At 47.3% G+C, this 24,915-nt stretch overlaps 2 protein-coding genes and 1 long non-coding RNA gene across 4 annotated transcripts in view; 1 reads left to right on the top strand and 2 right to left on the bottom strand.

Annotated features, from left to right (window-relative positions):
• Window positions 1-304: 304 nt before the first annotated feature.
• Window positions 305-3,916, bottom strand: GHRL (ghrelin and obestatin prepropeptide). Its single transcript, XM_059076059.2, is given in 5 exon segments — window positions 305-583; window positions 2,014-2,089; window positions 3,029-3,044; window positions 3,403-3,523; window positions 3,752-3,916. Coding segments are annotated over 5 exon segments (591 nt in total). The 3' UTR covers window positions 305-370.
• Window positions 3,917-5,208: 1,292 nt separating this feature from the next.
• Window positions 5,209-24,736, top strand: LOC136794966 (uncharacterized). Of its 2 annotated transcripts, XR_010842466.1 has the most exons (6): window positions 5,209-5,758; window positions 15,993-16,064; window positions 20,009-20,216; window positions 20,326-21,221; window positions 21,358-21,561; window positions 21,724-21,841. It is a non-coding gene; the product is annotated as an uncharacterized lncRNA (long non-coding RNA). The 2 variants fall into 2 exon arrangements; XR_010842465.1 differs by having other exon boundaries at window positions 20,326-21,561; window positions 21,724-24,736.
• SEC13 (SEC13 homolog, nuclear pore and COPII coat complex component) overlaps window positions 20,740-24,915 on the bottom strand; it is a 53,777-nt gene continuing 49,601 nt past the window's right edge. The window contains exon 9 of the mRNA XM_059077702.2: window positions 20,740-21,191. Within this exon, the coding sequence (XP_058933685.1) occupies window positions 21,078-21,191 (114 nt within the window). The 3' untranslated portion in view covers window positions 20,740-21,077. The remainder of the gene's footprint in view (window positions 21,192-24,915) is intronic.

The following is a 24,915-nucleotide window of genomic DNA, read 5'->3' as shown; positions in this document are numbered from 1 at the left end:
GTTTCTGAAAAGCAAGAGGTCAAGTCAAAGTGCTGTGTCTGGGACTTCCCTGGTGGTCCAGTGGTTAAGACTTCGTGCTTCCACTGCGGGGGGCACGGGTTTGATCCCTGGTTAGGGAACTAAGATCCCGCGTGCTGTGCAGTGTAGCCGAAACCAAAAAACACCAAAAAAATAGTGCTGTGTCCGCCATTCTGCCAGTGCCGTCAACGTTGGCTTTTCTTCCACAAGGTGACGGAGGTGGTGTGTTGTAATGGGGGGGGGTGGCCTCAGAATATGGACCGTGTGATTTGTGCATATCCCCTAAAAGCTGGGGGCCCTGGAACCAGTCCCCCGCAGGTACTGAGGGAAGACTGTATTTGGGAAAGAGGAATTAGAAGCTCTTTTGAGAGGCAGGGATGGGGAAGAAAACTTCTGTTTTGTCACCCATAGGCGGACTCACATTGGGACTCCGAGGCAACTGGAGAAAGGATTTACCGCTGGCGTCTTCCCAAAGGACGTTCTGAAGACACTTCCCCAGGTTCTGGCCGTGCTGGTGGGACTGAGCCCCTGCCAGCTTGATCCCAACGTCAGAGGGGGCGCTGAACTAAGAGGAGGACCCAGGAACTGTCAGAGGTCACAGCCTCCCATCCCTGCCTCGCTCCCCCGCCCCCCATCCCAGTGGAGGCCCTGGGCTCTCAGGAGAGGGAGAGAGGGGGCCTGGGGTCCAGCAGGCACCCCTGAGGGGACAGCTCAGCCAGGTTTCCCTCCTGCCCGGTCCTGGTCTTACCGTCTGCACCATCTTTAGGAGGCTTACCTTGTATCCTCTTTACTTACCTCTGAGAAGGTTACTGATAAAAGCTGTGAAGTCCCCTAGATCAAGGTTCCCCGCTCCTTGCAGCTTAGGAAGACGTAAGGTTGAATGGCCAGTGGTAGAGTTTCAGGCCCTTGCAGGGTGATCTGGGGAGCAGGGCGCTCCCTGGGCACACAGCACTGGCCTGGGGGACCGTCTCTGCCCCGCACCTTCCTCCCCTCCCAGGTGGGCTTCCTCTCATGTGCACAGGCCTCTCCTTGTTCTGTGGGAAATTGGACAGGAAGCTGACCTTTCCCTAGAACGATGCTCTGAGCCGAGTTCTTCTTTCTGTGCCTCCGTCTCGTCCCTTCTACAGCGAGAGCACCGTATGTCCCCTACTTTCTCAGCAGCCTATGGGGTGATTTACTGGAGCTCAGTTTTGGGTGACTAGGAAGGAGCCCTGTTTTCGGCGACATCATCGTTTCTCACCTGGGGAGCGGAGACTATCTTTAGCTCCGTTCATCCAATAACTGCCTGGGTTCCTGGCCCTGTTGCTCAGTGACATTCTGGATGAGTTGATGCAGGGATCTTGGGGCTGAAAGGGAGCCCTCGGTCCTTGGTCCTCACGCCTCCTTGCCCTCCAGACAGGACACGTCAGCCGCATTTTTCAGATGAAGGAGCTGAGACCCCGACTTGCCTGGGGCCACAGAGGGAGGTGGAGGCAAGGGCCAGACTGCAGGCCCGAGTCCAGCAGCCCTGGAGCCTCTTTGAGCCCCAGAGCCGCTGCCCTACCTTGCGTGCAGCCCTCGCCCTGGTCAGGCCCAGGCTGAGCCCCTTTCCCTCCTGGCAGGAGCCACTGTTGCTCCCATTTCACAGATGAGCAGAGATGCTCAGAGATGTTGTTAAAACAACAGATATCTGTTGGTCCCCTTTTTAAAATTTATCTCCCCCTCTTGTCTCCACCGTGAAGGTGGAGCGAGTGGAGATGACATGAGTGATTTTGGGGGAGCCGAGGCCCCTCTGTTCCCTCCCTTCAGTAAATACTCATTTCCCCTCCACCCCTGTGGCTGATGTGGGTGGTTGGATGACCCCAGCCGACTTTGCAGCACCACGAGCACCAGGCTGGGGACGTGCTGGGCTGGTTTGCGTCCTGGAACCGGCGACGGGCAACTGATGGGAGGCGCAGCAGCTGTTGGATAGGGGAGCGGCTTCAAGCGACTTGAAAAGGCACCTTAGTGTCTCACCTGGTCAGTGGGGGATGGCTGGAACTTGGTCTCTAAAGCTTCCAGCTGTGAAACTTGATTGATTTCAGGAAAACTTCTGGACGGGGTGTAGGGGCCTGGGATGAGTGAGGTGGGGCCCCAGCCCTGGAGGGGGTCGGAGGGCACAGCCAGAGCTCTGTGGCCCGTGTCACAGGCCTCCCCCCTGTCTCTGGCGGCCCACCACCCCCAACATTTCAGACTCGTGGTTCTAGCGGAGGCAAGTCCTGCCGTTTGTTCTGTGGAAACTGGAAACGTCCAGCCGTGAGTCCTCGGCCACTGGAGCCTCTTCCTGGCCCGGGCTAACTTAGGGCGTCTCTGGCCCCACTGGACCTGGCAGTCTCACCGGCAAAGTTCCCTGGTTTTAGTCTAAGGATTTGCAGGCTGATAAGTGGGAACGTGGCGGGTGGGGTCTCCCACGTGGCGGAGGAGGCGCCTGGCGAGGGTCAGAGGGCGAGGGTTGGGGATTTGACCCCTGAGGGGTGGAGAGGCTGAGGGTAGGTGGAGGGAGGCCGAGGCAGGCAGAGGAGACTTCCTGGGCCACCTGCTCGCTCTCTGCCAGACCGGTGATGGGGACCCAGGGCTTGGGGGCTGGAGTCCCCCAGACTGTGGGCCCCACCTCTTCCCCATGCAGGCTGCGGCCCCTCAGCCCAGTGAGCTCCCTCGGCTGAACCTCGGTTCCTCGTCTCTAAATGAGGGCACAGAAGCCAGCCCCGCTGACCTCACAGGCGGTTGTAGAGGTTAAATGCGAAGCAGGAGGGCGAAGCAGCCGGAAGGTGAGACCGCAGTTCCTAACAGTAGTTAGTAGGCACCACCAGGGATTCTGGGTTCCCCGCGTGCAGGTATCTGTCCTCACCGAAACTCTTCTCTCTCCTAGTCCTCCGTTTCTCTCTACACGGCTCCCCTGCCCCGTGAACTATTCGTCAAAGCTCAAGCAAGCCTGATGAGCCCCATCGTCATCTACTGCTGGGGTTTGGTGAGAGCCGGGCTCGCCGCTCACCTGTCCAGGCTGCCGCCTGGTAAGATTGGGTAAGGTAAGGTCTGAGGGGGCCCTGAGTCAGTCAGAAAGTTTTCTGCAGGAAACGCCTCCAGTCTGTGACCAGCTCCTTCTTCCTGAGTGTCTATTTGCCGGCTCCCCTCTGAGATCACCCGGCGTCTGCTGGCACCGCCTCCCTTCTGCTTGAGGCTCATCCTAATACCGCACAGTTGCGTAGACGTTTGCCTGTTGATCAGCAAAGCCGATCTCACAGAGCCCAGTGGTGCAGAGTCCACTGTTTTTGTGCTAGTTAATGTTCCTTGAGTGGCTGGTGAGTCCCTGTGGATGGCCGCCTCTCCACGCCCTCCACTGCTGAAGGCATAAAACTGCAGAGGGACCCAGCTGGATTTCCAGCTAGTCCCCTGCGCCTTCCGCCTGACTTCTGCCTTCTGCGTCAAGCCAGCCTCCCAGGGCCCGGGGCTTCGGTTTGGCTGCCGGCTTCTTGGATTCCTTTCTCTGCTGCAAAGAGGAGGTGTTCTCCTTAGGGCCCGAAGCCCCGCTGTCCTTCAGAAGTAGAGTGAGGTGTGGCCCCACGGTCAGAGCCCGGGTCCTTTGTGCTCTGGGAGAAGAAGGCTGAGGCGCAGAGAGGGTGAGCCACTGCCCAGGTCACGCAGCTCACGGCAGGGCTGCAGTGAGATTCCCCAGTCAGAACGCAGGGCTCCTGGGGGGGGGGGGGGGACGCGTCGCCTGCACTTCCCGGTGTTCAGGGCTCAGGAGGCTGGAGCCCGGCCTGGCCAGGTGCACCCAGAGCACACTGAGGAGCAGCAGGCCGCACACGGTCCCCGGGGAGGGCGCGGCCTCAGCCGCCCGGGGACAGATGGGCCTGGGGGAGAGAGCGCCTCTGGGCAGCATGCGCCCCCTGTTCCATCCCCCCACCCCCCCACGCGCTTCCTTCCCTGGGCCTCTGAGCCCAGCAGACAGGCTCAAGGGCTCTGACCTGGACCTGGGGCCATGATTGCTGAGTAGAGCGGCTCTTAGTGCCCTCTGCCTGCCTCCCCCAGGTAGGAGCGATGGAAGGCTGTGTGCGCTCTTTTCCAAGACTGTTCATCTGGGGGCAGGATGCTTGGCAGCGGGACCTCCCCCATGTCCTTTAACCCAGGCCCCGAGGACCTTGTGCCAGGTTTCTCGGGGATGTTTGAGGAAGCTGAACTGGCAAGGTCCCAGGAGACATGGGGGCACTGGGGCGGCTCCCAAGCCCAGCTCTGAGCAGCCTGGCTGCCCCGGGTCGTGCGACCTCCCCGAGTTCAGATGGGCCTGCGGATGCCCGGCAGTGGAGGTGAATTAGGCCAGAAACACGAGAGTCGCCGGAGTGCCTACCTGGGATTCCTGGTGGAGGTGGCGCCTGGTGGCCGTCTGGTCATTATATAGGCAGCCTGTGTGTGTTTTAACCCAGCAGCCCCACCTCAGGGCAGCCCAGTATCCGGGGCTGATTGACATTCCCTGGGAACTAAAAATGCGCACGTCGTCCTCAGGGTAGAAATCAAGAGCGGAGGGCAAGCGCCCTGAGAGATGGCTGGGTGGCCTGGGACAGCCGCGTGCGGTGGCCGTCTGCTGCTCCTCTGCGCAAGCGCGCCCGGCCCTGGTTTAGGCGGGAGGGAGGAGAGTGGCCCTGGGTCGGGTCTGGCTTTGCTGCTCCGCGGCCTTGGCTTACTGGCCCTTCTGCCACCCCCTTCCTCCCGGGAGAGAACGAGGTGTCCTCACTCGAACTCGGGAGCTTGTCCTGGCCCTGCGCTCGCTGCTCTCCATGAGGGATGCTGCTCTGGCTCCCACAGACCCCGAGCACATGGGACGCTGGCTCATGGAACTCTCACACGTCCCCGAGGGAAGCCCCATTTTTCAGATGAGGAAACTGCGGGGGAGCAGGGCAGGGACCATCTCCAACAGGGGCTGAACTCCAGTCCTTTTTTAAAAAATTTTAAATGCGTAGTATCCCATTTTATGGAAAAAAATACAGGACAGAAGAATACAACAAATATAGACAGCCAACTGTCTGGAAGGACATGCTACTGCATTTTTTCTTCTTTGGAATTATTTTTAGTGCTTAGGTTGAATATTCATTTAGTGATAAGAAACAAGCCAATAAGAAAAGTCTTTCTTTTCTGTAACTCTAATCACATGCTCCACCTTGCAAAAAAAATCAAACCTGAGTCTATAGATGTTGTAGTTTCAATTACCAACTCCTAAGAAATACAGGGGACGGACGAGTGTGTAAAGGGGACCCACGGGGACGCAATCGGCGCAAACACACTGAGGGCAACGATAAGGGGCGAGTGTCCCGTCCTTGCTTTGGGTGGTGGTGATGGCTCTGCTCAGCTTGGTCTTTCTTCATGTGCGGCCTTGTCTCCCCTCGCGCAGCCGGGTTCTGAGAGGGAGCAGAGTGCCCTGGGGGCCGGGGAGCCGGGACCTGGTGCCGCCGCAGGTGACCACACACAGACTGGCCTTACGCAGATCACGCAGCGTCCCCGCTGCTCACGGCTGCCTCTCAGAGGGGCTTGAGGATTAACTGAGGTGATGGGTGTGAAATCCTTTATAACCTGTCAAGTACCGTGCAGGTGACAACTGTTTTTGGACCCTGGCCAGCCTTTGCGACGTCCGATGTTCGCGGACGGAGAGCGCGTCAACCACGTGGGGGATTCCTCACGCCCGCAGCGGCTCGTCCCGCGGGATGCCCAGGTGCTGACTGCTGAGGGCTCGGTGAGTTGTCTGCGCGGACGTTCTAGCGCTTCGGAGGAGGAGCTCACTTCCGGCTGGGCTCGGGCTGGGAGGGTAGGAAGGGCTCCCTGATCCAGGCGGCGGAAGTGGAGCAGGGCTTTGAAGGGAGGGCACCGCTGCAGGTGGAGGGGAACAGCAGGCGTGCGTGTAGACTGTTTGTGGCCCCAGTGAGAAGGCTGGGCGCTGAGGGAGGGGGGCAATGGGGCGGGTTGTAAGAAAAGGCCTAGAAGGAGGTGCAGGGTTGGGATAAGCAGTTTGGAAGCTGGTAGCCCAAGGAGTTTTGGGCTTGATCTGGAAGAGGGAGGCCAGTGAAGGCTCTTGAGCAAAGGAGTGACAGGACACGCCCTTAAAGACCTGGGAGGCTGCACCCTTACTTCACGGGGAGAAAACCTGAACGCCACAGGGACCACACTTTACCCAAAGCCACGCAGGCCTCAGTGGCAGTGCCCGGACGCCTAGCCAGGCTCCTGAGCACGACGGGATGGGGCAGGCGCGCCGGCGCAACTCTGGTCGTCCAATGACCGCCTGACTGAGATGGTCGTCAGGGGGCACTGGACCCTTGTGGAGGCTCTAGGGACGGTGGGTGCCCGGGAGGGGCTGGACTGAGCCCCTCAGTAGAATGTGGCGACTGAGTCCCTCCTGCTGGAAAACTTCTCACCACCAGTGCACTGGGGGGGCCGGAATCCTCCTGCAGTCCCAGCAGAGCGTAAGCGTGTCACCTGGAGGCCTTCGCCCTTGCGGGCCACCTGAGCTGATGCCTCTTGGCCTCGGGGCTCAGAAGGGCTGAAGGTGGAGCAGGTAGGGAGATGCTAGAGAAGGCCCGCAGCTTTTTCAGAGGGTGGCCCACCCTGCCCCCCCGCCCCCCGAAGCCCCAAACGGACTATAGTGACCAGGCCCCACTGAGACGTGGGGCCTCCTTCAGTCCCGGCCCTGGAGACAGGGGCTGCCAGTGTTGATTTTAGAAAACACCCCGCAGGCAAACACCCACGCCGGCTGCTGCGTTCCCTTGCGGAGCAGAAAGGTGGCCTGCGGGCTGGAAAGCACCCAAAGCACATCCGGCAGAGCGGAGGCTGGGTGGGGAGGAAGGAAGGATGCCGGGGCCACTGAGGGACGGGGAGGCGGCACCCAGAAAGTACCTCGCTGCCCACCGCTGGCTGTGGACGGGGTGCAGGCTGGGGGGGGCACGCACGCAGACCTGAGCCCAGAGGCCTTGAGGAGGACTGTGTGGCTCGGGGTGGGGAGGACCGACTTGCCCCAGCACGTGTTTCCCCTCGTTTGAGTGTGGATAATGCCAAGGTCAGTGTGCCCGTCCGTCTCCTCCTCTGATCCCTCCTCTGGATTGCTTGCTGGTTGGTGGTTTCCTTCCCACGGCAGGGCCTGGAGGGCCCGGCCTCATCTGCAGAGAAGGACGCATCATCACCGAATGAGCTGCTGTACGTCAGTGAACAAAGTGTGTACGCTGTCCACTGTCATTCTGTTCGTACTGTTAAGTAGTTGGCTGAGCAGGCGTTTTTAACCTTGGTCTGAATGAGGCAGATTCTGGGGTAATAGAAAGGGGTTTCATGTTTTGAGATAGATAGGGCTCTTTGGCGGGGCTTATTTTTTTCTCTTTGCTCTGGCTTCCGTAACTAGTAGAACAGCATCGATCGCTAGAAGTACCATGCCAGTCACGCAATTAAAAATTCCTTAGGAGTCCCATTAAAAAACGCAAAAAGAAACAGATAAAATCAATTTTAATAACATACTAATATATTCAGAATACTATCAATTTGATATGTAATCAATGTTATAAATGATTTAGATATTTGGCACTGGTTTTCTTTTTACTAAATTTTCAAAATCCATTGTGGATTATGTTTTCACAGCACATTTCAGTTCAGGCCAGCCACATTTCCAGTGCTCGGCAGCTACTTGTGGCTCACGGCTACTGCACTGGACGAGCTCTAGATCATCATGGGTGTCACTCTTACAACTTCCACATCCTTAGCCCAGTGCTCTCATCCCTCTTGCTCCAAACCCAGCCTCTCCCACTGGGGCTTCCCTGCTCTCCTGCCATCGTGGGGCTAGAGCCCCCAGTATCGGTCTCCTATCTGCATTCTTTCTCTCCATCACCTTTTACCCTCAGCGTTAAAATATGCCCAGGTCTCTCTAATCCTGGAAAGGTCTATTGATGCCCTCTTGCCCTCATGCTACCGTGTCCAGGCAGAATTTCTTGTCCCTGTATCCTGTTCCTTATGGGTACTCGCCCCTCCACACTCTGTAGCTTGACCCCCTGCACCCCCCACCAATCACTGTGCTGAAACTGTTCTCAGAGCTACAGGTAGCACAGTCTAGGGATGGCTAAGAGCCCTAGCATCTCAGGGTGAGGCCTGTAGGGTCATCTAATCTCAACCGCTGGGTGCAGGCTTGTGCTGGGCTGCAGTGGATTCATAGGGGAAGCGGTAAGAAAGCAGTCTTTTTATGTCTCATCTTGAGATTCTGATCCAGTAAATCTGCAGTGCAGCGTGAGAATCGGTATTTCTCAGATACTGAACAAGTATCTCAGGCACTTCCTTTCTGATTATAAAATAATGTTTCCAGCAGAAAATTTGGCCATGTGTTGTAAGATAAACTCTCTCTCCACGTGTAGTTGAACTTCTTATTCTGGAAAATTTCAAACTTACAATGAAAGCAGAGAGAGTAATACAATGAGTCTCCACAAGCATTCATGATCAGTTTCAACATTTATTAGCATCTTGCTTCGTGTATTTATCTTATCCCCCATGCTCTTTTTCCTTCGGGGGGAATATTCTAAAAGCAAATCTCAGCAATCATGTAATTTGAGCCGTAAAATCTTCAGTGTGTATCTTTAACAGATAAAACACACTCTCTTAGTCTACAACACCCCCCTTACCTAAACCTGATTCTTTTTCTATTGTTCCTTTCTACATTTATTAGCATTTTTTCCTTCAGCAATTATTTTATCACGTTGATATACAGTTTGTACAGGAAAGGCAAGAAAAATACATGATGTTTTTCTACTTACTAATGTTCAAAATAAGGAGCCTCTAGATCCATCCACGTCTCTACAAATGACCCATTTTCATTCCGTTTTATGGCTGAATAATATTCCATTGTATATACGTACCACATCTTCTTTATCCATTCATCTGTCGATGGTTTAGGTTGTTTCCATGTCCTGGCTATTGTAAATAGTGCTGCAATGAACACTGGGGTGCGTGTGTCGTTTTGAATTACGGTTTTCTCTGGGTATATGCCCAGGAGTGGGATTGCTGGGTCATATGGTAATTCTGTTTTTAGTTTTTTGAGGAACCTCCATCCTGTTCTCCATAGTGGCTGTATCAATTTACATTCCCACCAACAGTGCAAGAGGGTTCCCTTTTGTCCACACCCTCTCCAGCATTTGTTGTTTGTAGATTGTCTGATGATGGCCATTCTAGCTGGTGTGAGGTGATACCTCATTGTAGTTTTGATTTGCATTTCTCTAATAATTAGTGATGCTAAGCAGCTTTTCTTGTGCTTCTCGGCCATCTGTATGTCTTCTATGGAGAAATGTCCATTTAGGTCTTCTGCCCATTTCTTGATTGGGTTGTTTGTTTTTTAAATATTGAGCTGCATGAGTTGTTTATATATTTTGGAGATTAATCCTTTGTCCTTTGATTCCTTTGCAAATATTCACTCCCATTCTGAGGGTTGTCTTGTTGTCTTGTTTGTAGTTCCTTTGCTCTGCAAAAGCTTTGAAGTTTCATTAGGTCCCATTTGTTTTTGTTTTTATTTCCATTACTTAGGAGGTGGATCAAAAAAGATTTTGCTGTGATTTATGTCAAAGAGTGTTCTTCCTATGTTTTCCTCTAAGAGTTTTAAGTGTCCAGTCTTACATTTAGGTCTGTAATCCATTTTGAGTTTATTTTTGTGTATGGTGTTAGGGAGTGTTCTGATTTCATTCTTTTACATGGAGCTGTCCAGTTTGCCCAGCACCACTTATTGAAGAGACTGTCTTTTTTCCATTGTATATCCTTGCCTCCTTTGTCATAGATTAGTTGACCATAGGTGTGTGGGTTTATCTCTGGGCTTTCTATCCTGTTCCATTGATCTATGTTTCTGTTTTTGTGCCAGTACCATATTGTCTTGATTACTGTAGCTTTGTAGTATTCTCTGAAGTCAGGGAGTCTGATTTCTCCAGCTCCGTTTTTTTCCCTTAAGACTGCTTTGGATAATATTCAGGATCTCTTGTGTCTCCATACAAATTTTAAGATTTTTTTGTTCTAGTTCTGTAAAAAAAAAAATGCGACTGGTAATTTGAAGGGGCTTGCATTCAATCTGTAGATTGCTTTGGGTAGTATAGTAATTTTCAGAGTATTGATTCTTCCAATCCAAGAACATGGCATATCTGTCCATCTGTTTCTGTCATCTTTCATTTCTTTCATCAGTGTCTTACACTTTTCTGAGTACAGGTCTTTTACCTCCTTAGGTAGGTTTTCCTAGGTATTTTATTCTTTTTGTTGCACTGGTGAATGGGATTGTTTCCTTAATTTCTCTTTCTGATCTTGCGTTGTTAGTGTCTAGGAATGTAAGAGATTTCTGTGCATTAATTTTGTATCCTGCAACTTTTCCAAATTTATTGATTAGCTCTAGTAGTTTTCTGGTGGCATCTTTAAGATTCTCTATGTATAGTATCATGTCATCTGCAAACAGTGACAGTTTTACCTCTTCTTTTCCAATTTGTATTCCTTTTATTTCTTTTCCTTCTCTGATTGCCATGGATAGGACTTCCAAAACTATGCTGAATAATAGTGGTGAGAGTGGACATCCTTGTCTTGTTCCTGATCTTAGAGGAAATGCTTTCAGTTTTTCACCATGGAGAATGATGTTTGCTGTGGGTTTGTCGTAGATGGGCTCTATTATGTTGAGGTAGGTTCCCTCTTTGCCCACTTTCTGGAGAAATTTTATCATAAATGGGTGTTGAGTTTTGTAAAAAGCTTTGTCTGCATCTATTGAGATGACTATGGTTTTTCTTCTTCAATTTGTTAATATGGTGTATCACATCGATTGATTTGCATATATTGAAGAATCCTTTCATTCCTGGGATAAATCCCAGTTGATCATGGCGTATGATCCTTTTCATGTGTTGTTGGATTATGTTTGCTAGTATTTTGTTGAGGATTTTTGCCTCTATATTCATCAGTGATATTGATCTGTAATTTCCTGTTTTTGTAGTATCTCTGTCTGGTTTTGGTATCAGGGTGATGGTGGCCTCATAGAATGAGTTTGGGAGTGTTCCTCCCTCTGCAGTTTTTTGGAAGAGTTTGAGAAGGATAGGTATTAGCTCTTCTCTAAATGTTTGATAGAATTCATCTGTGAAGCCATCTGGTCCTGGACTTTTGTTGTTGGAACATTTTAAATCAGTTTCAATTTATTTACTTGTGACTGGTCTGTTCATCTTTTGTTTCTTCCTGGTTCAGTCTTGGAAGGTTATACCTTTCTAAGAATTTGTCCATTTCTTCCAGGTTGTCCATTTTATTGGCATACAGTTGCTTGTAGTAGTCTCCTATGCTGCTTTCTATTTCTGTGGTGTCTGTTGTAACTTCTCCTTTTTCATTTCTAATTTTATTGATTTGAGTCCTCTCCCTCTTTTTCTCGATGAGTCTGGCTAAAGATGTATCAATTTTGTTTATCTTCTCAGAGAACCAGCTTTCACTTTTATTGATCTTTGCTATTGTTTTCTTTGTTTCTATTTCATTTAGTTCTGCTCTGGTCTTTATGATTTCTTTCCTTCTGCTAACTTTGGGTTTTGTTTGTTCTTCTTTCTCGAATAGTTCCTTTAGGTGTAAGGTTAGATTGTTTATTTGAGATTTTTCTTGTTTCTTTTTTTTTTTGGCGGTATGTGGGCCTCTCACTGTTGTGGCCTCTCCTGTCGTGGGGCACAGGCTCCGGACGCGCAGGCTCAGTGGCCATGGCTCACGGGCCTAGCCGCTCTGCAGCATGTGGGATCTTCCCAGACCGGGGCACGAACCCATGTCCCCTGCATCGGCAGGCAGACTCTCAACCACTGCGCCACCAGGGAAGCCCTTTCTTGTTTCTTGAGGTAGGCTTGTATTCCTATAAACTTCCCGCTTAGAACTTCTTTTGCTGCATCCCATAGGTTTTGGATTGTCGTGTTTTCATTGTCATTTGTCTCTAGGTATATTTTGATTTCCTCTTTGATTTCTTCAGTGATCTCTTGGTTATTTAGTAATGCATTGTTTAGCCTCCATGTGTTTGTGTTTCTTTACATTTTTTTCCCCTGTAATTGATTTCTTATCTCATAGTGTTGTGGTCGGAAAAGATGCTTGATATGATTTCAGTTTTCTTAAATTTACCGAGGCTTGATGTGTGACCCAAGATGTGATGTATCCTGGAGAACGTTCCATGTGCACTTGAGAAGAAAGTGTAATCTGCTGTTTTTGAATGGAATGTCCTATAAATATCAATGAAATCTGTTTGGTCTGTTGTGTCATTTAAAGCTTATTTTTCCTTATTAATTTTCTGTTTGGATGATCTGTCCAGTGGTGTAAGTGAGGTGTTAAAGTCCCCCACTATTATTGTGTTACTGTCGATTTCCTCCTTTAGAGCTGTTAGCAGTTGCCTTATGTATTGAGGTGCTCCTATGTTGGGTGCATATATATTTATAATTGTTATATCTTCTTCTTGGATTGATCCCTTGATCATGATGTACTTTCCTTCCTTGTCTCTTGTAACATTCTTTATTTTCAAGTCTATTCTATCTGATATGAGTATTGCTACTCCAGCTTTCTTCTGATTTCCATTTGCATGGAATATCTTTTTCCATCCCCTCACTGTCAGTCTGTACGTGTCCCTAAGTGTGAAGTGGGTCTCTTGTAGGCAGCATATATATGGGTCTTGTTTTTGTATCCATTCAGCGAGCCTGTGTCTCTTGGTTGGAGCATTAAATCCATTCACGTTTAAGGTAATTATCGATACGTGTGTTCCTATTACCATTTTCTTAATTGTTGTGCGTTTGTTTTTGTAGGTCCTTTTCTTCTCTTGTGTTTCCCACTTAGAGAAGTTCCTTTAGCATTTGCTGTATAGCTGGTTTGGTGGTGCTGAATTCTCTTAGCTTTTGCTTGTCTGTAAAGCTTTTGATTTCTCCATTGAATCTGAATGAGATCCTTGCTGGGTAGAGTAATCTTGGTTGTAGGTTCTTCCCTTTCATCACTTTAATTATGTCCTGCCACCCCCTTCTGGCTTGTAGAGTTTCTGCAGAGAAATCAGCTGTTAACCTTATGGGAGTTCCCTTGTATGTTATTTGTCATTTTCCCCTTGCTATTTTCAATAATTTTTCTTTCTCTTTGTCAATTTGATTACTCTGTGTCTTGGCAGGTTTCTCCTTGGGTTTGTCCTGCCTGGGACTCTCTGTGATTCCTGGACTTGGGTGGCTGTTTCCTTTCCCATGTTAGGCAAGTTTTTGACTATAATCTCTTCAGATATTTTCTCAGGTCCTTTCTCTCTTCTCCTTCTGGAACCTCTGTAATGCAAATGTTGTTGCATTTAATGTTGTCCCAGAGGTCTCTTAGGCTGTCTTGATTTCTTTTCATTCTTTTTTCTTTATTCTGTTCTGCAGCAGTGAATTCCACCATTCTGTCCTCCAGGTCACTTATCTGTTCTTCTGCCTCAGTTATTCTGCTATTGAACCCTTCTAGTGCAGTTTTCATTTCAGTTATTGTATTGTTCATGTCTGTTTGTTCTTTAATTCTTCTCGGTCTTTGTTAAACAATTCTTGCATCTTCTCCATCTTTGCCTCCATTGTTTTTCCGAGGTCCTGGATCATCTTCACTATCATTATTCTGAAGTCATTTTCTGGAAGGTTGCCTATCTCCACTTCATTTAGCTGTTTTTCTGGGGTTTTATCTTGTTCTTTCATCTGGTACAAAGTCCTCTGCCTTTCCGTTTTGTCTATCTTTCTGTGAATGTGGTTTTCCTTCCACAGGCTACAGAACTGTGGTTCTTCTTGCTTCTGCTGTCTGCCCTCTGGTGGATGAGGCTATCTAAGAGGCGTGTGCAAGATTTCTGATGGGAGGGACTGGTGGTGGGTAGAGCTGGGTGTTGATCTGGCGGGCAGAGCTCAGTAAAACTTTAATCTACTTGTCTGCTGATGGGTGGGGCTGGGGTCCCTCCCTGTTGGTTGTTTGGCCTGAGGTGACCCAACACTGGAGCCTGTCGGGCTCTTTGGTGGGGCTAATGGCAGACTCTGGGAAGGCTCACGCCAAGGAGTACTTCCCAGAACGTCTGCTGCCAGTGTCCTTGTCCTCATAGTGAGACACAGCCACCCCCTACCTCTGCAGGTGACCCTCCAACACTAGCCAGTAGGTCTGGTTCAGTCTCCTGTGGGGTCACTGCTCCTTCCCCTGGGTTCTGATGTACACACTACTTTCTGTGCCCTCCCAGAGTGGAGTCTCTGTTTCCCCCAGTCCTGTTGAAGTCCTGCAATCAAATCCCACTAGCCTTCAACGTCTGATTCTCTAGGAATTCGTCCTCCCATTGCCAGACCCCCAGGTTGGGAAACCTGATGTGGGGCTCAGAACCTTCACTCCAGTGGGTGGACTTCTGTGATATAAGTGTTCTCCAGTCTGTGAGTCACCCACCCAGCAGTTATGGGATTTGATTGTATTGTGATTGCGCCCTTCCTCCTGTCTCATTGTGGCTTCTCCTTTGTCTTTGGATGTGGGGTATCTTTTTTGATGAGTTTCAGTGTCTTCCTGTCCATGATTGTTCAGCAGTTAGTTGTGATTCTGGTGCTCTTGCAGCAACAGGGAGTGAGCTCACGTCCTTCTACTCTGCTATCTTGAACCAATCTCATGGATTTTTTTCTTAAAATATAAGTGTTTCAATCCATTATAGTCATTTTCTTTTTGATGCTTCCATATTTGATGAGTTTATTCCTGTGTGCTTTTGACACAACACTATCATTTTTAATAGTTTGTTTTCTTTCTGTCTCATTAAGAAATCCTGGCCTCATCTTTTGTGTGTCCTTCCTGCTTCTGACCTTAATTTGCCATTTCTCTAAGAAGTTTTGGTTTCTTTTAGTGGGAAATAGTGGGGTTTTTTTTGCAGTACGTGGGCCACTCACTGTTGTGGCTTCTCCCATTGTGGAGCACAGGCTCTGGACGCGCAGGCTCAGCGGCCATGGCTCGTGGGCCCAGCCGCTCCGCGGCATGTGGGATCTTCCCGGACCGGGGCACGAACCCGCGACCCCTGCATCGGCAGGCGGATTCTCAACCACTGTGCCACCAGGGAAGCCCAGAAATAGTTTTTAAAGACCACAATTTGGTTGGTAACTACTAGTATTGCTTCTAGGCCTTTTCAGTGCATAGATGAGAAAAATATAGTTTTTAGAAGGAGAAAAATAGGTCCTGAGTTAATACTGTTATTTCCAAGTAAAATTTAAGGTCACAGTGCTTTCACTTCTTGGGTTTTTTACTTAAATTCCTTTCTTTATCTTAAAAATCTTGGCTTCTAATTACATTAACAAAATTACCTCTATCTTGCTGTATCTTACAGTATCAACGTAATACTTTCAAAATAAGACTACAAGAATTATACAAACCATAAAACTACTAAATGCAGTCTTAGGAATATAAAGTCTAATGAGTTAAATATTTTTTCTACATAGTAAATATTTTTTTCTACAGGTAAGTATTTTTTCTATATTTTATATATGAAAATATATTTTCATCCAATTGTTTTTTCAGTTTCTCGGGATTTTTTCCCCCTTGTTTTGTTAATTATTAAACATTATGTGGTTCCCAAGTCAATGGTATAAGACAAGGTACATGCAGATACTATTATCTTCCATTCCTGTCCCCTTCATTCTGTTCCTTCTTTCCTCTATAGGTAAGTATTTTTATTGTGATTTTTTTTCTTTCACCCGTGAGTAATTTAGATGTATTGCTTAAATTTCCAAATCTTTGAGGATTTCCCAAGTATTCTATTATTGATTTCTAGGTTACTTCCATTATAGTCTGATAATATGTTCTAGATAATTTTAATTTGGTTAGATTTGTTAAAGTTTGTTTTAGGGTCCAGAAATTAGTCTGTCTTGATGAGTGTTCCAGATGTACTTGAATGCATTTAAGTGTTGGGTGGAATGTTCTATGAGTGCCTGTTAGGTCAGATTGATTGATAGGTTTATGTATTCTGTAACTTTACTGTTTTTTAGGGTCCTATTTTTTCTACTACTGAAAGAGGAGTGTTGAGCTCTCCAACTGGAATTGTAACTGACTTCAGTTCTGTGAGTTTTTGTTTCACATATTTTGAAGCTCTATTTTAAATGCATACACATTTGGATTGTTGGCTTCTTGATGAATTGATTCTTTTATTATTATGCCCTTTTTTATCCCTTATAAGTATTTCTTGTTCTAAAGTCTACTTTATCTGAAATTGCTTGTTGTAGAACCAGTTTTTTAAAAAATTTATTTTATTTATTTATTATATTGGCTGTGTTGGGTCTTTGTTGCTGCGCGCGGGCTTTCTCTAGTTGCGGCGAGCGGGGGCTACTCTTCCTTGCAGTGCGTGGGCTTCTCATTGCGGTGGCTTCTCTTGTTGTGGAGCACGGGCTTTGGGCGAGCGGGCTTCAGTAGTTGTGGCTTGCAGGCTCTAGAGCGCAGGCTCAGTAGTTGTGGCGCACGGGCTTAGTTGCTCCACGGCATGTGGGATATTCCTGGACCAGGGCTTGAACGCATGTCCCCTGCATTGGCAGGCGGATTCTTAACCACTGCACCACCAGGGAAGCCCTCTAGAACCAGTTTTATCTCATGTTAATATAGACACTTTATCTTTCTTTTGATCAGTGTGTATACAGGATATCTTTCTTCTAAATCATTTCCATTGTTTTAATCTGTGTGTTTATGTTTAAAGTAGGTTTTGTATAAACAGCATATAGTTTGGTTTTGTTTTTTAAAATCCATTCTGGTAATCTCTTTTGACCAGGGACTTTGTAGACCATTGATATTTATTGTAATCACCTGTATAGTTTGGTTTAAACCTATCATCTGTTTCATATTTGACCCATCTGTTCTTTGTTCCTTTTTAAATTTTTTTCTTTTTTCATGCCCATTTTGGCCTGTTTTTATGGTATCACGTTAATCATTACTGGCTTTGTAGCTATACTGCCTGATTTATTCTTTTGTGCTTGACCTAGGACTTACACACACAACTTCATGACAATGTATCTTGAACACATATGATATTCCTTCATAGATACTGTAAGACTCTTGAAACAGAATACTTTGATTTCCCTACTCCCAGTATTTGTGCTATTGTCACATTTTATTTCTATATGCTCTAAGCCCCATGATGTAGTTTGGATAGTTAGTATTTTTAGAGAGGTTAAATAAATTTTTTAAAAGTCTTATATTTGCTTAGAAATTTACTATTTCTGGTGTTCCTTATTCCTTGGTATAGATTCAGATTTTCATCTGGGAGTATTGCAGCTCTGCTGGTAATTCCGTCTTTCAGTTTTTACTTGAAATACACTGAGCATGGATTGAACCTGGGCCATGGCAGTGAATCGTAACCACTAGGTCACCAGGGAACTCTATTTCACGTTTTTAAAAAAGATGTTTTTCACCAGGTATAGATTTCTAAGCTGACGGGTTTATTTTCTCTCAGTGCTTTAAAGACATTAATCTTCTGATGAGTTGCATAATTTTTTTTAAAAGAAAATTTATGTAAGTATTTTAATTTTTGGCTGCATTGAGTCTTCGTTGCTGCATGTGTGCTTTCTCTAGTTGCGGTGAGTGGGGGCTCCTCTTTGTTGTGGTGGGTGGGCTCCATAGGTGTGGCTCATGGGCTCTAGAGCTCAGGATAAGTTGTGGCGCACAGGCTTTGCTGTTCCGCGGCATGTGGGATCTCCCCGGACCAGGGCTTGAATGCATGTCCCCTGCATTGGCAGGCAAATTCTTAAGCACTGCTCTACCAGGGAAGTCTGATTTGTATGATTTCTAATGAGAAGTTGGCTGGCTATCATTCTTATATTTGTTCCTCTGTATGTAATATGCCTTTTTTTTCTGGCTGCTTATATAATTTAAAAAAAAATTTCAGTCTTATTATTGTGTGTGTGTGTATGTGTATTTTCTTTTGCTTGGGGTTCTTTAATTTCCTAGAAGCTGTAGGGTTATAGTTCAAATTCAGTTGAGAAATTTTGGCTTTCTCTGAACATTTTTTTCTGTCTCCTTTGGAATCCAACTTACATATATTTTATGAGACTGACGTGCTACCTACTGCGCTAACGAGGCACCTCAACTGACATATATTTTAGACTACTTAATACTGTAGTCACAGTTGCCTGTGTTTGTTTTGTCTTGTCTGCTTTTCTCTCTGTGCTTCAGTTTGCATACTTTCTATTGCTGTCTTCAGATGTACTGATTTTTCCTATGGCAGTGTCTAATGTGCTTTTACTCCCATCCAGTGTATTTTTCACTCCAGGTATTGAATTGTTCATTTCTAGAGACTCCATTGGCAACTTCCTTATATCTCTGATTTTTCTTATGTTCATTTTCCTTTACCTTCTTGAACATATTTATAATAGCTGTTTTTAAGGCAGTCATCTAATTCCGTGGTCTCTCTCCTTTCTGAGTCTGTGGCTATTCACTTTTTTCCTCTCCTGGTTATGGGTCTTTTGTTTGTTTCTTTGCCTGCCCAGTAATCTTGGATTAGGTGATGGACGTTGTAAATTTTATGCCGTCACATGCTGAATTTGTTATTCCTTTAAAGAGTGTTGGGCTTTGATCTGGCAGAAAGTGAAATTATTGGTGGATCAGTTTGATGCTTTCAAGGCTTGCTTTTAAGGTCCAGAGCAGCCTTTACTGCAGACCTGATTAAAGATACACCATTAATGCATGATCTTTCTTAGGACTTGATCCAATGCCCTTTATATTGTGAAACTGTTGCACTGTGGTTCTTGGGAATGTGAGCTACTTGCCCTCTGTTGAGTTCCAGGAATTGTGTGGTCTACTGCTTTTCAGTCACGAGAGTTTCACCCTTCCCATAAGCAGGTTAGTATTTGGTTAAAAGTCTAGGAGACCCTCCTGCAGATCCAAGGAGCTGGCTATCTCTGAGCAGCTCCCTCTTTAGTACTCTGCTGTGTAAATGCTACCTTTGCCTTTCTGAACTCTCATCTGTCTTTTTAACTCAGTGAGGCTGCTCTGGATTCTGTTTCCCTGCCCTTTCCTGGGAACTGCCTCTAGGAAGAAAGCTGCGGCAATTGTGGTGCCCCCCTCCCACGCCCACTTTTTCCTCTTCTTCCAAACACTGCCTGTTGTCCTACATCAGAAAGCAGTTGTTTCATGGATTTTGTGTTTTTCTAGTTGTTAATGGCTTGAGGGAAACTCTTGGAGCCGTGAATCCTTCATGTGTGGAAGTGGAAATCTCCCCCTTAAGAATGGTTTGGCCCTACTCCTTGATGTTTCAGAGTTTGAGGAGCTACCTTAATGTCATCCAGGGGTTTCTTTTGCTGTCCCTAGTTGCTTTGCTTTTGTGAAAGGATTGAAAATCAGTGGCTGCTACTGCCATCTTGCCCTAACTAGAATTCTCTCTATATCTTTTTAATTACCCTTACATTCCTCTCATTTGGGCTTGGCAACTGCCCTGAAGATGGACACAACATGGCATTGTACTTGGTTGGCCTATTTTGTTGTAACAAATTGGAGTTATTTCCCTTACCCCAGGAATGGCTAACATGTTACCACCCTAAGTGTAAACTGTTGACAGTGGTAATTTCATTTACTTCCAGATTATTCAAACAGATGGTGTAAGCTATAAAAGCCTATGGCCAGGAGCCCAATAAGCTATCACTAACCCAGTGTGTGACATGGGACCAGTCTCTTCTCATTATTCATTTGTATATGGTAGCAGGCACTGTAAGGAGGACGAGGCCTGCCCTCGGGAGCACAGAGCTTGTTAGGGAAGGTAGATATGTAGAGCTAACTAGAATTCAGTGTAATCTGTGTCCATTGAGAAGCTCGAGCAAAGGTGCAAAGGTGCTTCCTTGGCCTTTCTTTTTGCATCTGAATAATGGAAGGGAAGAAGCAGCAATTTTCCTGTTCTGGGAAGGTAGGATTTTGTGGAATGCTTTGGGAGGCCTTGTGGGCCAGGACTCTCTATCCTCACTTCAACCAATGTAGTTACACTTTTCCTAATTTTGTATGTTATGATGTAAGATTTATTTTACAACAGGGCTTCTGCTGCTGAAAAATGGACAAAGAATAGGCAGAAGAGGGGTCCACGCTTACCTGTGCACAGAACCTCCCGCGCTGAGCGGCCCGACCTTTCATCTGTGTGTGCGCACGTGAAGGCCTGGCCTGAGCTCCACTCCTTGACTACGGCTGAGGAGCCCCAGCACCAGGTCCTGGATTCCACCTTTGAGAGTTCTGAGCTGAGACAGGTTAGGATGCCAGTGGTGGCTTTAGCATATGGTGGTGGACGGCCCAGGGCGGCTCTTGACCTTCTTGCCATTTTCCTCACCAGTAAGCTGGGGATATGTGCCTACACAGGTTTGCTGTGCTGCTTCACATGTGAAAGCTCCAAGTTCATGCCCCTCATACAGGTCTGCCGGGACTGCCGTTTCAGTTCAGGGTCCCAGGGCGTCGCATTAGAGGTGATCCTTGGTTCAGTGTCGGTGAGCCTTCCTTCCACTGACTGGCAGTGAACCAGGTGAGTTGTGCCTGCTTTCCTCGCCCGTCCTGTAACTCTTGGGATATGGCTGATACTACTACCCTGTATGTGCAGGGCAGGCTTCATTGGCCTCAAGTCTCCAGCAGAGGATGTATACTCAGGATATGTAGCAGATCTGGGGGCTGCAGTCCCATCCCTGAAGGCCTGGGTCTTGGTAAATGCTGTGCTAGGACACTAACCCACAAGAGTTAAAACGAGCTGTGTAGGGAGGGGTTAGAAAAATGCAGGAAGAATTATAAGGAATACAAGTTTATTTAAGTACTTTGGAATCAGTCTCTGCCAAATGATGCCTGAACCTAAAAGGTACATAAAAATGACCAACAATATCTTAAAATAATAGAGGTGACGGTTAATTGTAGTTTTCCCCTCAGAACAAGTGTGTGTTCAGCTGGACAGTAAATTACATACCATATCAAATCATGTTAAGGCAGATGATAAATCTGGTTGCGTCTGACTCCCGGGAAAGTGATCTGGTGGGAGCTGGGTGTTCTTCCTCCCCGCTGTTTGGTCAGTGGGCCCACGAAGGGAAGTCCTGGAGGCAGCAGGTAGAGACCAGGCCCTGCCTGTCTCGTCACTGCTCATTCTGCTGACCCTCTGTGACGGAAGTGGACACAGAACCCTGGCCCTTGTTGACGTCACTGATGCACACCCACTGCCCGTCCACCGACTCCTTCCACAGGGTCACCTGCAAGCCAGCACACACATCCCGTTACAGGTATGTACCCCTGCCCTTTCCTCCCTGGGTTCTCTAAAGAGGGCAAGTCTCTCCAGCAAGAACTACAGCTCACAGTCTTGTGGGTAAAGAGAGCACTTACCTTGGTTTGCCCACTGAAATCCCACCAAAATGGAAGTAAAGGAAAAAGTATCGACCCAGAGTAAGAAAGGAGGAGTATGGAGAGTGATGTCATGAAGATGGTGACACAGCCTGTTCCCGGCTTCACTTTCCCTCCAAAGAAGAGCTATTCATAGAGACACACCACTGATCAAATCCTACAACACAGCAGTGAGGCTGAAGTGTCCCGCACTATGGACGCCGAGACCGACTGCATCAGAAGGTAAGAGAAGGGGCTGCACTTCCATGGGGAGTGGCCCCCCCTGAGGCTCTGGCCCCTCCAGTGAGAAAAGAGCCCCGGGTGACCTCCAGCACCTGTCCCCGCCTCCCACTGCATTGTGGTCATCACCTTGCAGGTGCTGATACTCTGGTTTTGCTCCACCAGGATCACAGCTGAATCTGTGAGGCCCAGCTGCTGAGAACTGGATTGTGACCAGAGAGGCCTTCCAACAACCAGCACTCAGATCTCCACAGCCTGAGTCCCTACCTGCAGGTCCCAAGTGAGTCTGTTCTCACAGGGAAGCTGGGGCACAGGAAGGCTTCAGTCCGGACCACAAACAAAGCATTAGTAACCTTAAAGCTGCTTCCCTGGAAAGCACACCAGTTCATAGCTGCACTTCCTACTGAATACAGCCTTTGGACTGCCCAACCGGCAAAGCCACATAGCTGGTCAACAACCCTGCTTAAGGTAACACGGGAGTAGAAAGCACCACCGGTGGCATTCACTGTCTGCAGAGCAAATCCGGTGGCCTCACCTGACCAGGAATTCAGTGCACACTCTTGACTCTTCAGCTCCCCACAAAATAAGCCATGCATTCTCTGGATCCCATCCTGCTGTGTACTGCCAGGGCAAGGAAGGTAATTCTAGCCTCACCTACTGCTGAGTCGAGTGGCCAGTCCTGACTGTCTAGCAAGCCTGACCAGAGAATCCAGGCAGCTGTGAAGCTGATGCTCCAGCCTCATTGGTGCAGGAAAAGAAACCAGCTGTCCTATCTACCTGATCTCAGCCAGTGGCAAATTCAGAGTTGAAAAAAGTGCCTCAACCCAAAACAGAACTTAATAGCAGGCCCTTTCAACCTAAGAATACTAATAGGAGAGAAAGCCAGAAACCCAAGTTGAGCTGTCTAGTGAAGAACTTCATCTGCACACTTCCAGAGGAACAATGAATTCTTTGAAAAAATTCAAAACAGGGCCCACTGTCAAGAAGCCCCCTTCCAACCTCTTGCATTCCTATAAACTAACAAAAATCAGAAAGAGAAATTAAGGAAACACTCCCATTTACCACTCAAACAAAAAGAATAAAATACCCAGGAATAAACCTACCTAAGAAGGCAAAAGACTTGTACACAGAAAACTATAAGACACTGATGAAAGAAATTAAAGATGATACCAACAGATGGAGAGATATACCATGTTCTGAGATTGGAAGAATCAATGCTGTGAAAATGATTATACTACCCAAAGCAATCTACAGATTCAGTGCAATCCCTTTCAAAGTACCAGTGGCATTTTTCACAGAACTAGAACAAAAAACTTTACAATTTGTATGGAAACACAAAAGACCCCAAATAGCCAAAGCAATCTTGAGAAAGAAAAACAGAGCTGGAGGAATCAGGCTCCCAGACTTCAGAGTATACTACAAAACTACAGGAAGCAAGAGAGTACCGTACTGGCACAAAAACAGAAATATTGATCAACTGTACAGGATAGAAAGCCCAGAGAGAAACCCACGCACCTATGGTCAGCTAATGTATGACAAAGGAGGCAAGGATGTACAATGGGGAAGAGTCTCTTCAATAAATGGTGCTGGGAAAACTGGACAGCTACATGTGAAAGAATGAAATTAGAACACTCCCTAACACCATACACAAAAAACCCCTCAAAATGGATTAAAGACCTAAATGTAAGGCCAGACACTATGAAACTCTTAGGGGAAAACAAGGCAGAACACTCTGACGTAAATCACAGCAATATCCTTGCTGACCCACCTCCTAGAGTAATGGAAATAAAAACAAAAACAATGGGACCTAATGAAACAAGATTTTGCACAGCAAATCAAACCATAAACAAGACACAAATACAACCCTCAGAATGGGAGAAAATATTTGCAAATGAAACAACAGACAAAAGATTAATCTCCAAAATATACATGCAGCTCAGTATCAAGAAAACAACCTAATCCAAATATGGGTGGAAAATCTAAATACACATTTTTCCAAGGAAGATATACAGAATGCCCCAAAACAAAAGATGCTCAACATCACTAATCATTAGAGAAGTCAAATCAAACTCCAACGAGGTATCACCTCACACCTGTCAGAATGGCCATCAAAATGTCTGCAAACAATGAATGCTGGAGAGGCCGAGGAGAAAAGGGAACCGTCCTACACCACTGGGGGAAATGTAAATTTGTAGAGCCACTATGGAGAACGCTACAGAGGTTCCTTAAAACACCACAAATAGAGCTACCATATGATCCGGCAAGCCCACTGCTGGGCACACATCTGCAGATAAGCATACTTGGGAAGCCAACACTTGCACGTTCATTGACTGCAGCAAGACCTACAACAGTCAAGGTTCAGAAGCAACCACAATCTCCATCTACAGGCAAATGGAGAGAGAACATGTGGTACATATATACAACAGAATGAACACTCAGGCATAAAAAAGAATGAAATAATGCCACTGGCAGCAGGGTGGATGGACCTAGAGAACATACTAAGTGAAGCAAGTCAGAGAAGAACAGATATTATATGATTTCACGAAGATGTGGAATCTAAAAATTGATAGGCGTGAACTAATGTACAAAAACAGAAATGGACTCACGGACGTAGAAAAGAAACTTAGGGTTACCAATGGGAAAAGCATGGGGGGAGGGACAAATGCCACGGTTGGGATTAACCTGTACACACTAATATGTATAAACTGGACAATCACCAAGGACCTTCTGTGGAGCACAAGGAACTCAACAATCTACCATAACCAATAGGGGAACAGAATCCGAGAGAGAACAAATATCTGTATCTGCATAACTGAAACACGTCACTGTACACCGGAAACAAAAACCACCCTGTAAATTTACAACACTCCAAACTAAAATCAGAAGTAAAAATAAAATACAATAAAATAAAAAGAGAAAGAAATGCCTCCTCTATTCCGTGCTGGCTTGGGGAGCCTGGGCAGCCAGCAACCCAAGGCTGGAGTGTTATGGGTCTGAGGGAGCTGGGGAGGATGTACCAGCAAGTGAGCCCACCTTGGACCTGGAGTGTCTGGTCCCCTGGGTATGTCACCACAATCTCCAGATCCAGGCAGACCCTCCTGCAGCTAAAGCCAGCCTAGTGCACCCAGAGGACGGTGGAAACCTCTGGCCGTGAAGAGCTCTGACTAGTCTCCTAGTCTCCACGTTTGCTGGTGGTGGCCTTCCCACCTTCAGCTGCCTTCATTAGGGTCACCCCACCCATGTAGGACAGCACCCTCAGCACTGGGGTTTTGCAAGGGTTAGCACCTTTCTGGGAGGGGGGCAACGAAGTAATGAGATACAAGCCCTTGGGTGTTTGTGCTGACACATTCCACGAAT

Source organism: Kogia breviceps, chromosome 10 (assembly GCF_026419965.1).
Source record: "Kogia breviceps isolate mKogBre1 chromosome 10, mKogBre1 haplotype 1, whole genome shotgun sequence".
NCBI lineage: Eukaryota > Metazoa > Chordata > Mammalia > Artiodactyla > Physeteridae > Kogia > Kogia breviceps.
The sequence above is the reverse complement of the archived record's forward strand: the minus strand, read 5'-3'. Positions and strand labels throughout refer to the sequence as shown.